Raw genomic sequence first — 16020 nt, forward strand, 5'->3', positions numbered from 1 at the left:
ACCACACACACACACACACACACACCAATCCTCCATCCTTCCAGATCGCTCATCCGAAGATCGTCCAGAAAGACGAAGCAACAGATACAGAATGCATCGGGCGCCGAAGACTGCAACATTCAATGAATTCGAGCGCGTTGGAAGGTGTTGCACCATTTGCATTCGATGGCTGTCCCTCGACGATGATGTGGAGCGTTCGGTGTGCCGCAGCAGGAAGCTACATTCTTGGCCAAGACCGGAAGTGGGACGTGTTTCTGAGAACACACACACACAAACACACCCTTACAGCAGACACTTGCAACAAAATTGCACATCGTTTTTTCTTGTTATATTGTTGTAGTAACGATGGCGGAAGGCACTCTCGCCAGGGCACGCGTCCTGGTCCTGGTGCACACACACACACACAAACACTCCATCCTTGCAAAGTCGTAGAAACGAAAGTCAAACCACTCGCTCGACGAGTCACTCATTGCGAGAACGATTGTGATCCGACTAGTGGCACAAATGGAAGAAACATTGAGAAAATTATATTAATTGAATTACTTGCGTCTTTGCGAGATGCGGGCGATCCTAGCAGTAGTATCCGAAGACGTTCTAGAGTAGTGTTTTTGGACAATTGTTGACATAGGCTAGGGAAAGCCTCCGCGCACATTATTATTGATGAATGCACCCGAAACAAGCGACCGACCGAGCGACCGAATTTGGACCTTGCGGTTAAGCATTGTCATGTTTGAAAACCAACAATCTGTGTATGTGTGAGTGTCTGTGTCCGTTGTGGTTGTGTGACTGTACGAAACGAAAGCGGGCCCGTTTGGCCGTAGAGGATTAAAATTTATGGGCACAAGCAAAAGCAAAACCATCGTATGAAAACCCGACCGAGTGGAACAAAATGGAGACCATAGAGAGAGCAAAACTAACCAGCCCAAAATCGCCTTTTGCAAGTATCGGCCGAGTAGAGTGGCGCGATCCGGCCGAGTTCGAAAAAGTAAGCAAAACTTTCCAAAAGCGTCGAGGATGTTTGTAAAAAGCAATAATTTTCCCGTAGTGTTTGACAAGCGTTCCCAGGGGCCGCGAAAGACCTTCTTAACCGTAAGACACTTCTAGCTGATGCCGTTTAAAATCGTTGCCACTACTGCTCACTGTATGTACAAGGCTCAAGCGCTCACGTAAAGTGACAATTTAGATTGAATAAATGTGTAACGAGGTGAGGCTGAGGCAAAACCGGAACTGAACCGATCCAGTAATTTAGAGGTAAACAAAGACACAGCAAAACCAAAAAATCACCTTCAGGACAACTTTTGAACCCGATTTGAACGTACTACATACCCCATACTTACGATAAAACTTTTGAAGAACTAAGCTACGCACACACAAAACTTAAACCATGATGATCTCGACAAGTTTTAGCCAGTTAAGCCCTTAACCATCCCTATCGTTATCCACAAAGCATTAAGTGCATGATTTAACGCCTCTTTTCGGTTTAAATACTAAACGGCATCACCACACGCTTGTATGACCAATGACTTACCTGCTGCAAGCAGCTGTTCCCTAGTATGCTAGAATAAAGATAGATTGTAACGCTAGTCCAAACGAGCTGAGCTTATCCAACATTATAGAGACATCACCTCTGCTAGTAGTAATCCCTCACCTAACATGACCGCCATATTGAAGTGTATCGCTGTGTACGAGAGAGAGAGAGAAAAAGCCAATGACTATTTAGTTTTGTTTTTAAAGTATGCATTTAAAATAAACTGGACTAGCTTTGGGGGAAATGGTTGTTATCCTTTCCCGACTAGTCTTTGTGCAGTTAGCTGGGACGTTACTCATCATGACCAGTGGTTGGATATTGCCTTGGGAGGCCTTAAGGTCTTTGTGCGTTCAGGGTCTTTTGCGAGACTCTCCGTAGAAGCTTAGTGTGCTTACTGTTACCGAAAATTGAGCTCTAGATGCAGTTTCCTTACGTGGTTCCCTGGCATTCATGGAAATACCAAAAATTCGACTCTTGTTTAGGCGCCTTCAACGGTTCAAGGCCTTGACAGAAGCAATGATCAGTTGCTACTCTACTTTGGTAGAAGAATAATTGGATAAGATCCTCCAACAGCGGATTGGTCCTCTATCGGTCGGTCTGATATTCCGACAATATTCCGAACCGTTCCCCAGTAGTGAGGGCTTACTATCCAGCTGCGTGATATTCAGAAGTCTAGTAAGTCATACGATGCCTGGCACGACCTAGCAGGACGTTAAGGCAAGAAAAATTATATGCTTCGACAGAGATTTGCCCAAATTGAGGAAAAACCTTTCACAGCTGTTGAGGTCTGTTGGGAGGCCTTTAGATATTGGTCGCGCTCACCATCGGAAAGATGTTTTTAATGAGCATCACAAGAGGCTTTTTCTTAGTGAAGGTCACATGTACGGCAGCTTCGACTGATACATGAACATATGAATGACAATGTCTATCTTAACAACTCCCAATTAAAGATTCTAACAAAGATCCACCGAGGGAAGGAGCCTCCGCTTTCATAATCAATATCCTTCTACACTGTTATCCCTTTTTGACATTTTCGATGCATCTTCAGAAGTGAAGAGATGTTGTTAAATTCGAATCAGTTGTAAGAGGTCCCCAGATCACCTCGCTATTTTAAAGTATGAACAAATCATTAAATGAAGTTCCAATAACGATACAAACGACTAAGGACAGTTGGATTGGTTTTCGTTCAGAGAAAGGATCATCGAATGAAATGTCGTGCAAATCAGCCCACTATTTTTTAATGCATACGTTAGTACAGTCCTTCAAGCCTGCAGCGACCATCTCTACACACTTAATGGCTCACATTGCTGCTCATCCCCATATAAACATAGCAACAACAAAAATAATTTCTCTATAGGATTTAAACAAACAAAAAAAAGGCAAATATTAAATACATGAAATATTGTAAAGTTAGATGAAAACATAGAAAACCCCACATCAAACAGCCCCACAGTTTGATACAAAATGAGAGACAGAGTGAGAAGCGGAACGCAACCTAAAGATTCTAGACGTCCAATGTCTAGAAATGGCTGTCGAAATGTTCCCAAGCTAGTGGAACCGATGCGCATGTGGACGGAGCGATGATTAGTGAAGAAAATGTTACAATTAGGCAATAGTAAGGAGTCATCCTGCAGTCTCGATTGCAGGGGCCGCAGTTTTGTGTGGTTCTCGCAAACGGGTAACAGGTCCAGTGGTTGATAGCGGGTTGAGGTTACACGTTTCAAATCGTCCTTTCGATGTATCGCATTAAAGAGCTAGAGAGACAGTGGGGGCGAAAGAGGTGATTGACGAAAAGATCAGTTGCATTGTTATGTAGCGGTTGTTTTAAGGAACCAATTTCCAGATTTTCGCGGCCAATGGGGGCCAGTGGTGGCCCCATCAAACTTGCACTAGACTTTGGAGGATAAGGTCGCACTGTATGGGCATAACATATCGTCGTTACATCAGTTGCTGTTCGTACGTTGGGACAATATTTACCCGTAGGACGTTTTTTCACACAATACGAAGAGACTGTTGTTTTAGGTGGAATTAGATGAAAGTTACTGCAACACGGCACCACTTGCATTCAATGTGATTTAACCGTAACCGTTCGTTGCACCGATGATGATGGCCCTTGATGAGATGGTCCCTGGAGCATCCCTGGTTCCCTGGTTTTCCCCGTGGCCCAATGTGTTGGCTTCTGTTCTGAGTTGAGACACTCGGAACCAATTCATTCCATCCTCCAGTTTTCCTTTCCGGAGTTCACATCCCCACACAGACTAGGCTTATGAAATCTACAATATCTAGAGTTGCCATGACTCGGCGTACCGGTAAATGTCTGAATGTTGTGTCAAAAACGTGTGTGTGTGAGTGTGTGGTGTAACTGTTCATCTGATCTGATTTGCTACATCTTCTTCTCGTTCGGGAGTATCTCTTACTACACTTACATCTAGCCACTAGCGCGGATGGTACGGGCATTGCAGATCCGCACATAGGATAGGATCGTTTTATAGATTAACTGAAGGCAAGTACCAACCATTTAGAAACAGCCACTGGCGGCAGACGGCTTTCACCTTTCAAGAAGCAATTATTACAACCCTTACCACCCTAACTCTGCGACCGTGACCACATTCGACTGGGATTCGATGATCGTTCAATTTGGATCGATTTGCATTGGTGCCGCTCACAGTGAGCTACAACATTGTGAACTGCGCTCTCGTCTAGAGTTACTTAATAAATAGCGCAAGGAACGAAAGGGAATGAATGGATTGACGCGCGTACCAATTTGAGAGTTAGCTTACGTTTAGGAAGATGCAAAACAAACAAAACATACACAAACTGTTACTTATGAGATATCAAAATAAGGTAAAGAAGGCAAACCAATGTTTACAAATACAACAAGTGATGGCGTGATGGCGAGACAGCAGACCGGGAGCGGCAGCCAACCACAATTGCATTTGTAATTAGATAAGAAGGTGACATATTTCTTACTAATAAACTGTTTCGATTATCCTTTCCTTATACAAACTGGTACCGTGTGCGTATGTGTGTTGATTGAACGCTGGTGAGATGGGGCCAGGACGGTGTCCCATCCTTCATATCACATGGTGAAGGTTTTTGGGTAAAATCTCGGGCATGTCCTGTACCTCTATTCAGTGTCCTCTTATATACGAGTCCTCTTCTTCTTCTTCTTCTTCTTCTTCTTCTTCTTCTTCTTCTTCTTCTTCTTCTTCTTCTTCTTCTTCTTCTTCTTTGGCCTAACGATCTCTTGGGTCATGCCTTCTGCCAATTCTGGCTTACTAGACTTAATGATACCACATAGTTGGATAGGCAGCCCTCACTGTGATGGGATGGGATTTGAACCGTGGTCCTGCCATATGAAGCATACATTTACCATAACCAGCATAGATTCATTTCAAAAAGGAATTCCTGATTGAAAACAAATTATGTTGGACTGTACGTTGTAGTGAAGGGAAAGTACCGTTGGACCTGGTGGTTCGGAACAAATACGATAATGTAACGCTCCAGACCCGATCCAAAAATGAAAAATATCTGAATACAACAGGTACAAATTTATCCCTATACCTGGAAAGAGTTTGGAAATTTATTAGAACTTTTAGACACATATTATTTTTTTAATTTATTTTTTACTTTTAATAACACCAACTTGATGTTTTGAAAACAAAATTTCACCGGCGACGACCAGTTACTTGTCCCGGTAACGAAACGCGGATCGTTACTTGTACCCGGCAGAATGCATGCAATAAAGAAGTAAATTACTTGTTTTTTATTTACTTATTTACAATTAAAGTATGACGGCTTGCACTGTATTATCAACCCCGTAAGTGTTGAAAAATTACACATGCACAATGAAAATGACAAAAAAAAACAATTAACAAGGCATTTCCTCCCTGTTTTTTGTCTTATCCCGGGCATACTCGGCTGTGGATCAGTGGAGATGTGGCGGTGTGGTTTTCCAGGTCTACTTCGGTGGTTCTATTGAAGTACTATTGGAGGATGTTCGATGTTTTGGTTCGTGTCTATTGCTGTCTGTTGATACGATGGTGCTAGAGGTGTACTTGTATCAGGGAAATTTTTGGCAGGATATTTCGATGATTTTACAACAACTAAACAAAAAAATTAACCAAGCATGCCCGGGATATGGCAATTAAGTAGGAGGAAATTCCTATTTAATTTTGTTTAATTGTTTTCTTCGTGAATTTAATTCATATTCAGCACATGCGGTGGTGACAATACGGCATCGGTCCGTCATCATTAATTAACAAAAAAAAAAAAACAAATAATATAAACATTCATTCCATTGGACAGGTATTAAAACGAGCAACATGCAGAAAGAGTAATGAAACTTTTATTCGAAGTGATATGGCGAACGGCGAAGAGGTGTAATTCTCGCACTTCAAAAGGAAAAATATTTAAATGTAGTTAATAACTGCTAACGAATTCAAAAAACGTTCGTGAGGAGCGTCAAACATTTCTGCGCGCCCCGCCGTACCCTCATAAGCTCCCAGCCAAGACAATAATTTCCCTTTCCCTCTTACTTATTCATCTTTTGCCATAATCAATCCATGGTAATAATAAAGTTAAAAAGCTATCTTGACCAAGTGATAAATAAAAACTAAAAACAATGAATTGGTTTTCGTTCCGGAGCGTAAAAACCGTGCGGATTTTTCGCATTCACCTTTTAAAATTGCACAAAAAACCTGCTAAAATGCATGCCATCTTACTCAACATACAGGTCCAAAGTAACCAGGTTTTCGTTACCGGTACTTTTTCTTACAAACCAGGTACCGGTCCGTTACTTATTTGACGGTACTTTTCCCATCACTAGTACGTTAACCATTGGCTATATTGAACTACTAAGTAACCAACATATGATGACAGTCTCCAATACTGGCCCACGTATATCATCTTTGGCAGATCGTTTAAGGTAAGAGTAGAATAAGCTTCATTTGAATGTTGCAATATTCTTTATGGTGTTCCCCAGCACGGTGTGGCACATGAGTGTGTATACGTAATTTCCAGATGAAGAATAATAGCGGATCTACATCTTCCTTCCAATGTCATCCAGTAATAGCCATATCCTTCAATGTGATTTTGTTGAATTTATGTAAGGTACGTGTCCAATGTCCTTCTTTTTAGAAATTCTCTTCCTATTAGTGATGGACGGGTCGAGCTGAACCAACCGGGAGCCATCCGCAAGCGACCCGGAATCGTTCGGATCGTATACCTAGTTCCACCGAGTTCGGGTCGATCCGTGGGTGCAACGAGTTCGGGTTGACCCGTGAGTTCGACGGGTTCGGTCTGATCCAATCCATGGGCCGTCCAGAAATTGCTACGGGTCGACCCGAACTCGTTGCATCCACGCGTCGAACTCGATTCGAAAAAAGTCGTATGACCCATCACTAAATCCTACACTCTCTGGAGGCACGCCTGTTCAGTTGGTGCGAACTGTTATAGAATTAGGTTTGAAGAATTGGAGTCGTTCAACTTTAAGGAACAGATGAGTAATGTAAACGTTAAAGCAAAACGAAATATAAGCCTATTTTGTATTCCGGTAACTCACGTTCGTTTGTTAACGGATACGATACGTTGCCGGTTGCCGGTTGAGGGAGAAGTCCTACACTCATGGGCTACCTGTGTCCTGGTGCTCACGTCATCAAGGTGACCATCGACTGTTACCTGTGAGTGGCACATAAAGCGCAGCATACACAGGCTCCCAACAGCCTATAATCCACACGTCTAATCCATGTTGGTCATCATGATCCGTTCTGTACAGAAATTTTGGCATTTTCCGGAACGTTTTCTTTGTCACTTTAAATTGAGTAAAGCTAACATTCAGCAATAAGTTTTACTTATATTAAAACGTTTCTAGTGGTGGCTTAATCTAGAGAATGTTTCAATAAGTAAATTCAAATAGGAACATCTGTAGACATTCTATTATGTTTCCATTTATCGAGAACAAAAAAGGGAGGGTAAATAAATTTACTTTTAAAATATTATTCAAATTTCGGACTGTGAACTGTTATCTTAACCGGACCACAATGGTCATCCATGCTTATTGAGCGATTTACCAAGGTTCGGCAAAAGGACACTTTATTACACGTCGCACCAAATCCATTTAATTTCCACCTTTTTGTAAATATTTAGTTGTATGTTGCGAAATTTCAAACATCGAACTTACGCTTAGAAGCTGCTGCCATTCGCGTACCCCTCATCGTAGTCATCGTCGTCCTCTTCCTTTGTCCGCTGGGCCGCACTAACGAACTCTTCCGTCAACAGCACTCCCTTGCCGTGTGCCGTTCGCTTTGCACTCGATCCACCGTGACCGAACTGATCGGCCGTTCGTTTGCGCAGTTCCTCCACGTCGTTGTCGGGTGCGGCCCACTCCAGCACAAGCCGCCGACCGTACAAATGCGTACTGCGACCAAGCGTATTGAAAGCGCGCGTTGCATCCGATTCTTCCACAAACTCAACGAACCCGAAACCACGATGGCTTTCATCCGCACCGGCGGCCATCTTCTTCGGCAAGCGAAGTGTTTTAATATCACCGAAGGGTCTGCAATTGGATAGGAGAATGTACAATGTAGGAGGTCGTATAGGGCGATAGGAAACATTCATCAAAGAGTGTACTTACTTGAACAGATCTCGCACCTCCTTGGCACTGGCCTGGAAGGGAATGTTGCGCACAAGGATCTTGCTGCCCGTTTGGTTCTGTGCTTTGGGCTTTTTACGATCGTTCCGATTGTGATCCGTTTGCAGAGTACGATCACTGCGCACCAGCTCTACCGCCCGCCCATCGATTACCACCGAGTGGAGGTTCTTCAGAGCGTACTCAGCTGCTTGCCGACGCTTAAACTGTATGAAACCATAGCCACGGCTTTCGTTCTTCCCGGTGCCGGAAAGATCTTTGCTGCGAGCGATCTGTACAGAATGGATGGCACCAACGGTCCGGAACCGTTCACGGATTGTATCCTCATTGGTGCTGAAGGGTAGGTTTCTGATGAACAGTGTTGTGCCGTCCTCCGGTTCCGTATCGTCCACCAGGTCTGGCTTTTCCTCCTTCACCTGCACAGAGCTCGGTACGGTTGCCTCAGAATCTTTCTTGATCTCGGAAGGATCCGGTGGAGGTGTTGTAAAGGTGCCTGATGGTGCCCACTCAAGGTATAAGGGCAGCGATTGAAACATACTGTAGGCCAACTTTTTGAACGCTTTTCGAGCTTCGCTGGGATCGAGAAATTCGATTACGGCTGCAATGGAACGATTATATAGTTATCTTTTCGCACGCAAGGAATAAATCTGCTGTATGAGCTTACCTGTAACAGCACTCGGCGGTAACACTACACGCCCCAACAGCCCAAACGGAGCGAACAGCTGACGTAGAGCGGCCACCGTACAGCCCGGCGCAAGATTCTTCACCAGTATCACCGTGTTCGAACGTTTCGTCTTCCCATCGGTCGAGTTAAATGCTTCCAGCGATATGTTGTTTTCCTGCAGAAAGGTTTGCATTTCCAGCACCAGTTCCGTTTCGCCGAGCGCTAACCGGACGGCTGCACTCGTCTCACCTTCGGACGATACGAGTATCTGTTCCTTGCTGGTGCCGTACTTCTTTGCTACCGCTTCGGCAACCGCATTCTCCCCAATGAACAGAGTGTTCCAGTTGTGGCTTGATTGTGCCGTTTTCTTCAGTGTCTGTTCCTTCTTCTTCTGGTAGTCGCTACCATGCTCATCGCCCTCCTTAGTGTCTGGATCGTCCGACACTTTGGCCGGTAGGATGTGAAACATGCGACCCTGAAGGAATGTGCCGTTCAGCTCGTTGTACGCCGTAACAGCATGTTCCGGAATCATGAACGTTACTGTGCCGAAACCCTAGCGAAAACATAAAACACAAAAGTAAACGCGGCCACTTCACAGTGGCTTGGAAGTCCTCTTTGGTCTTACCTTCAATTTGCGTGTGACTGAATCAATCGGTACATCAACCTCCGTCACTGGCCCGTACTGCTCAAACAACGCTCGAATGTCCTCTTCCTTCACCGCGTAGGACAGATTGCGGAAGAACAATTTGCCGGACTCGCAGATCGCCTCACCGGACGCGTTTGCTTTCGCCTGTCGTTCCCATTTTGATAGCTTTTTAGCTGCAGGATCATTTTTTGCATGCGCGACTGCTAGATTGTTATGTTCCGTGTAGTCCACTATTCGAACCTGCTTACCGCCCAGAAAGCTTTTGTCCATCAGGAGCGCCTTCTGCAGCTCGGACTCCATTTTAAAGCCAACGAAAGCGATACCTTCGATTTTCGGTGGAACACGCACCGAGTGGGGTTTTACGGTTTTGAAAAAGCGGATTATCGCTTGCCGCTTTATTCGCGACGGCAAGTTCTGCATCTTGGCCACAAACAATGGAATCAGCGGTTTCTGCTCCTTCTTCTTTTCCGGTTTTTTGCTCGGTTTCGATTTCTCTGAAGGCTCAACATCTACGGCAGAATCATCGCTGGCTGGTTTTTTCTCACCACCAGCAGGAGCAGCATCTGTATCGTTGGACTTTTGTTGCAATTGATTGTCCCATATGGTTTTCCCAGCCCGTTTGTGTGCGTCCAGAAACTCCTGAAACTGGGGATCGTTCTGATACTGGCCGAGCACATCCTTTGCCGTCTGTGGTTTGGGCTTCTCCTTGGGCTTCTCCTTGGGCTCCTCCGTTTGCCTCTCTTCCTTTTCCGGTGGAACCGGTTCCGATCGGTTTTTGGCATGTTTGCTCCATACTTTCAGTTTTTTCGTTTCGCTAAGCGGCACACACGCAGATACCGCTATTTTGGACGTTCGGATGAAGCTGTTGTCGAAATGTTTGATCGCTTTCTCGGCCTGTTCATCGGTCTGGAAGCCGATGTAGCCAAAATTTCGAAATTTCCCTTCCGGTGTATATTTCAACTGTACGTCCGTGATGATGCCACACGTGCTGAAGTGGTTCCGAAGTTTTGTCTCCTCGAACTGCAATGCAGGGTGTAATTATAACTGTAGAGTGTAATTGTTACAGATGATTTTGCAAGACTTACCCCGTTTGGGATGTTTTTAACGATAATACGAGACATTTTTATCTAACACAACACGGCGCGGTTCTGCGCTGTGTAAAAATCAAAACAATGTGAGGAAAACGTGGTTGTTGCAGCGGTCGCTTCATCTCGAGCAAAGTGACAGTTGCAGATCAAATGTAAACAAACCGCTGACAGAACGGCTTGCATTTAAAGAAGTTGAAACTCACAATGTTTTCGGTGGTTAGGTAAAAATTATGCGCATCGCAGCAGATTTCAATAATTTTGCAGAATTTTGTTGTATATTTTGTTACCCAAATTAAATCATATTAGAAATTTTCCCAAAATATTAAAAAATTGTTTTGTTTCTGCTGTCAGCACAGATGTCCATCGCCATTGCCTAGGTGCAAGGCCTGCACTAAAAAATATGTCATTTGTTAAAAAAAACTTGCCGGGATCTTGGCAACGAAACATCTGCAAAATTGATCTTGTTATAAACAAAGTATACTGCGTAATAGTTATTTTTGTTCGTTATCGTTACCAGTCGCAGTCTGTCCTTGCCATTCTGAACACAATTTCGGCCAAAGATGTCGACGAAAGATTTTAACATCTCGCGGGACGAGTTCCGAAACATCACCCGTTGTTTGGACAACGAGGAGTTCCGTGGCCTGTTCATGGAGTACTGCAACGACCTGCGAGATAATCGGAAACAGTACGAGGACGAGCTGTCCCAGCTCGAAGCGCAACGAGGATACGACGTAAAGTTCCTGAAGCCGTCGCCGGGTTACGTAATCAAAACAATCGTCGACGGTAAGCGGAAGGGGTTCGTAAACGTGTGCCAGTGCGAGCTGGTGCAGAAACCTACCAGCACGTCCGGCGTAAATGAGGACGGTACGAAGGGTCTGAAGTGGAGCATCCCGTACGCCCAGTCGCAACCGAGAAAGGATTACGACAACAAGCAAATTGAGTGCATCGTGTACGATGTTATGTTCCACCCGGACGCGCTGCATTTGGCTTCGAAAAATGACGGCTTCCGGAAGCTGCTCAACGACACGTCGCTCGATGCCGTGGAGAAGTCGTTCAGTGTGAAGCTGGACCGGGCCAATTTGCGCTTCCCCAAGCTACAGTACAAAGGTACCCCCAGTTCTGCGGTGGTCCGACAGAAAATGCCCGGCTGCGATAGTCTGCCGAAGGACGAACTGTTCGACAAATTGCTGCCACCACTTCCCAAAGCGGAAGATTCGAAAATGTCGGAAACGAAAACTCCCAAATCGCACAACGAGCGCACGGGGAAGACTAAAAACAAGGAAAACATCGATCGAGCGCCGGTAACTGGTACGGGCGGAGCTAATCCCTTTTACGCTACGCCAGAGTACAAAATCATCCAGTGCCGTGATGTCGAGTACGGAGAAATGACGAACGAGCTGGATGCAAAAATCGATGTAACAATTCCACGCGCGCTCAAAGTAGTCATCACACTGCCATTGCTACGGTCCGCCTCCGAGTGTGCGCTGGATGTTACTAAGACAACCATGTACCTGGTGAGCGAAAAGCCTGCCAAGTACAAGCTGGAGCTAAAGCTACCCTACGAGGTGAAGGAAAACGAAGGGAAGGCCAGCTTCAACATTGATGAACGATCGCTCACGGTGACGCTGCCCGTACTGCGGAAGCGCAACATCACGCTGCAGGACATTAACAGCGTCAACGCGTCGGCTAAACAGGCGAAAGAGTCGGGCAAGCTGATCGAAGAAATAAATACCATTCCAGCAGCCACCGTCGAGGTACCGATGGCAAAGGCCACCATAACTGCCGTACCGTCGTCCGTGGTGGAAGCAGCGAAAAAAACTGTTTTTCCCAAGTTTTCTGTGAACAAAATGGAAAACCTGCTCGCGTTCACGCTGAACGTGCGCAATGTGGATCCGAGCACGATCCAGCTCGATAACCGGTCCAACTCGGTGTACTGTCGGTTTTCAAACCTGGGCAATGGATATTTCCCCTGCTTCTACCTGTTCTTCGTACGCTTCCCGAATGCACAGGTGACCGAAATCCAGCACGAGGAATGGGACAACAATCTGATTATTCAGATCACACTCAACACGGCCAACGTGTCATCGTATCATGCTGGTCCGGATGAGCACGACACCGTGGAATACTCCATAATGGAAGATATTACGGACAAGATCAATAAATTCGGGAAGGAAATCGAAGACGACAGTCTGTGTATAGCAGTGGTGCGTCAAGCCAATGCCACGGCGAAGGTGAAATCCGATGGGCTGATGAGCATCGAGATCACCAAGCGGGAGGAAGTCGACCAAACGGTGCGCGAGCCCGAAACGGAAAAAGAGGAAGAAAAATCTTCAATGCCGGAAGCTTGCTCGGCTACTTCCGCAGAGGAGTGCGACGAGAAGGATGGTTCTGAGGCGGAGAAGGCCAGAACGATGCTAAAGGCGAAGCGGAATTCGCGCAAGAAGAAGAAGCAGCGATCGCTGTCCGATTCCTTCTGCGATCATCTGAAGGTGATCGTGGAGAATGAAGCCACGACGGGCAATTTCGATCAGCCGAAAGTGGAGCAAAACCCAACGCCTTCCGGCAAGGTAGTGGACACGCCGGAAACGAAGGCGAGAAAAGCCCGCAGCATATCCGAGTGTGGCCCGGTGAAGGAATCGGATGGTGGAGAAGAAGCTGCGACGATACCGACCCTGACGCGCAAGTACAAGAGCATCCTGAAGCGTAGCTCGTACGATCGCAGCATCAGCGAATGTTCGTCGGTCGATGATTTGGGAACGTCGGTGGAGATGGCCCGATCGATCGGAGAAGAGTGTCGCAAGACAGTACGCTTCAACAACTCCATTCGTAAGCAATTGTTCAGGTAAGCGGCTGGCCACGACCAATCAGGTGCGAGCAATGTACTTAAAAATTTAAATATTTGTAGATCAAACTCTTGCATTCTAACTATGAAGAAGAAAGCGCAGAAAAGGAAAGAAGTGCAGCGCCGTGCCGATGCCCGTCGAATGAGCGAAGGGGAGAGCACTGATAACGATGAAAAAGACGCGGTATGTACACGTTACGACGCTCTAATCATGCCACCCGATAACCACCTTCGTTTGGCTGATAAATGCTTATTTGGTTGATATGCGCTTTACCTTGCAGCACCGTCACGATGATGGGCATTGTTCCAGCAGCGACCAGCACGACGACAAGGATGCGATGGAGCACGACAGCGGTGTTTCGTTCGATTCGGAGTCGGGTGATAAGGAAGCTGTGGCCGTTAAAGCGGCCGAGATGTCGGGTGGACGCGGGAAAAGTGCGTCGAAGCGGAAAAACAACAGCAAGAGCGGTAAGTCGGCTGGTTCGAAGTCGAACAACGGGAAGAAGCAAGGTACTAATGCAAAGAATATTGAGTTCAAAAGTGATATGATTTTCGATATCGAAATTTAAACGCACGTGAGTTTGCGGGCGGGCCGTTTCAGGCGTTAAAGCCCGATCTATTACACATTATCCCACTTTACTTATTGTGTTATTCTTTAATTAGGCACGTCTCAACGTCGAAGTAGACTGGTAATACATACTTAGAATAGAATGATTTTGAATAAAGAAAGCCGATACATTGCACAGTTACAGATGTGTGGCTACTGCATGCATTTTAGAGCAAAGTATATCACACACTCATCAGTTTATTCCTTGCAATTGTTTTGAAAGAGGCTCGTTTAAGTATTCCACTGGGCAGTATAACCTCGGGAAGAGGTTCCCGTCCAATGGTGATTTACTTAATTCAATTGAATCTAAGCAACCGCAGGTCCTGGATGTAGAATGGTTGCATTTCGTTGAAATCAAATCAAAGTACGCATCGTACAAAGAGTATAAAAAGCACAAACTACAATTATTTCAGTTTGGTGTTCATAGTTCTACTAAAAGGATGTAAATAGTATAGAGACTCAGTTTCTAGCGTGAAAGCGTTTGATTTTTGAAGTGAGTTAAATAGACACAACTTTGTTTAAGAATCCCCAGTGTACCAGAAGCTAATCGAACGATCGAACTTTGGGTTGAACAGCGACCATTAAAATGATGATGGTAAAAAAAACATCAGCGCCTTGCTAATAAAAACTGATATGCGAAGGAATGGTGATACCAAGCACATGACTATTCACAGTACCTTTGGTTTAGCTGGAGATAAACACAGCAGTTCTGTTCCCAGATGTACCACGTTCTTGGATATTATCGTCGTACGGACCGACAGACGAGCAAACGTCAACTCATATCATTTCTTGGTTATGGTAAAGTTACACCAGAAACTCTGCGTAGCTAATACACTGCGCTATCAGCCTACCCCAAGGCTCTGTACGGATCGGCTGAGGCAAGCTCATGTGGCGAGGGTCGGCGCGATCGCGCCTGGTAAGCTACCGAGGCGATGTGACGGTTGGAGCTAACAATTAGCACCATGGCCGAGCGAACCAGAGGAAGGAATGGTTTGATGATGAGTGGAGGCGAGCACTATCCGAGAAGAACGCAGCGCGTACCAGAATGGTCCAGCGCGAAACGCGGTAAAACGTGGAGAACTACAAATGACTGAGAAGGCAGCGGACCCTGCTCTTTCAGGATAAAAAACGCAGCTTCGAGGAGTTGGATGAGCAGCTGATGGAGCTATCAGTCCCATTAGATAGCTGAAAGGCCGGAAGTCCTGTATGGGCATGAATCCTGGATTATGCTGGCGGAGAACTCTTATGTACTCGCCATCTTCGAGCGGGGGACTATCTTTGGTGGTGTGTAAGAGCAGGGCTTGTGGAGAAGGAGAATGTACCTCGAGCTAGCTGAGCTATTTGGCGATGTAGACAACCTGACGGTTGCCAAAGCCGCGGAAGGGTACGCTGTTTAGGGCACGTGATGAGGATGCCGGATGCCCTACCAGGAAGGGACTTGCCAGCGATTCGTGCGGTACGAGGCGTAGATGAGGCCAAGCTTTCTTGAAGAAAGAAGAAGATACGCGGGAAAGTTGTACAGATATCAGGTGATCGTATGTTCGAAGTCAACCGTAATCTCACCTACCTTGGGTCAAAAGTTAACACCAACAACCGCGTTGGACCTGGTTGTCATACGGAAACTTGCCTGAAGTAACTTCTCCAATCAAAACACTTTTTACGATCTCATGAACCATGAACTCTGTCCAAAACGGACGAAATCCTCTTTCGGGAGAAATCGAAGCACAATGAAGACCAGACTCCAGTGGGCTGTTCATGTCATGAGAATGTCTCCAAACAACACAGCTCAAACTGAGGTAGAGTAATAGTGATAATGCGGCCGCCAAATTTTGCAGCAGGCCAAGCGTTTACAAGTAAGTAATTGATCTCAATTATTCCTCACCGAACCGTGATATAACCTCACAAAGAAGAAGAAGAAGATGAAGAAGATTTCATTTATTCAATTGATACAAAAACCGGAAATATATGTCTAAATTTTGGAATTGTCCTCATATTT

The 16020-nt window shown here is 45.5% G+C and overlaps 3 protein-coding genes across 9 annotated transcripts in view; 2 read left to right on the top strand and 1 right to left on the bottom strand.

Annotated features, from left to right (window-relative positions):
• LOC118512003 (GTP-binding protein Di-Ras1) overlaps nucleotides 1-4534 on the top strand; it is a 52310-nt gene extending 47776 nt beyond the window's left edge. For all 7 annotated transcript variants that reach the window (XM_036055756.1, XM_036055761.1, XM_036055758.1 and 4 more), the window contains one exon: nucleotides 45-4534. In XM_036055756.1, the coding sequence (XP_035911649.1) occupies nucleotides 45-126 (82 nt within the window). In that variant the 3' untranslated portion in view covers nucleotides 127-4534. The remainder of the gene's footprint in view (nucleotides 1-44) is intronic.
• Nucleotides 4535-7583: 3049 nt separating this feature from the next.
• Nucleotides 7584-10713, bottom strand: LOC118511999 (probable RNA-binding protein 19). Its single transcript, XM_036055741.1, has 5 exons — nucleotides 10573-10713; nucleotides 9467-10507; nucleotides 8842-9394; nucleotides 8163-8775; nucleotides 7584-8084 (listed from the first exon to the last, which is right to left on the bottom strand). The coding sequence occupies exons 1-5, from the start codon at nucleotides 10606-10608 to the stop codon at nucleotides 7712-7714; spliced, it is 2616 nt and encodes an 871-aa protein (XP_035911634.1). The 5' UTR covers nucleotides 10609-10713; the 3' UTR covers nucleotides 7584-7711.
• A 258-nt stretch (nucleotides 10714-10971) lies between these two features.
• LOC118511997 (protein kintoun) lies at nucleotides 10972-14168 on the top strand. Its single transcript, XM_036055740.1, has 3 exons — nucleotides 10972-13417; nucleotides 13481-13601; nucleotides 13699-14168. Exons 1-3 carry the CDS (start codon nucleotides 11136-11138, stop codon nucleotides 13984-13986), a joined length of 2691 nt encoding a protein of 896 aa, XP_035911633.1. The 5' UTR covers nucleotides 10972-11135; the 3' UTR covers nucleotides 13987-14168.
• Nucleotides 14169-16020: the final 1852 nt, after the last annotated feature.

This window comes from Anopheles stephensi, chromosome 3 (assembly GCF_013141755.1).
Source record: "Anopheles stephensi strain Indian chromosome 3, UCI_ANSTEP_V1.0, whole genome shotgun sequence".
Lineage (NCBI taxonomy): Eukaryota > Metazoa > Arthropoda > Insecta > Diptera > Culicidae > Anopheles > Anopheles stephensi.

Bases quoted from the DNA above. Each gene is read 5' to 3' on its own strand.
- LOC118511999 (XM_036055741.1), bottom strand. From the start codon at position 10,608: ATGTCTCGTATTATCGTTAAAAACATCCCAAACGGG. The intron at 10,508-10,572 runs GTAAGTCTTGCA...CCTGCATTGCAG, and splicing joins TTAAAAACATCCCAAACGGG to TTCGAGGAGACAAAACTTCG. The intron at 8,085-8,162 runs GTAAGTACACTC...ATCCAATTGCAG, and splicing joins GAGGTGCGAGATCTGTTCAA to ACCCTTCGGTGATATTAAAA.
- LOC118511997 (XM_036055740.1), top strand. From the start codon at position 11,136: ATGTCGACGAAAGATTTTAACATCTCGCGGGACGAGTTCCGAAACATC. The intron at 13,418-13,480 runs GTAAGCGGCTGG...AAATATTTGTAG, and splicing joins ATTCGTAAGCAATTGTTCAG to ATCAAACTCTTGCATTCTAA. The intron at 13,602-13,698 runs GTATGTACACGT...TTTACCTTGCAG, and splicing joins ATAACGATGAAAAAGACGCG to CACCGTCACGATGATGGGCA.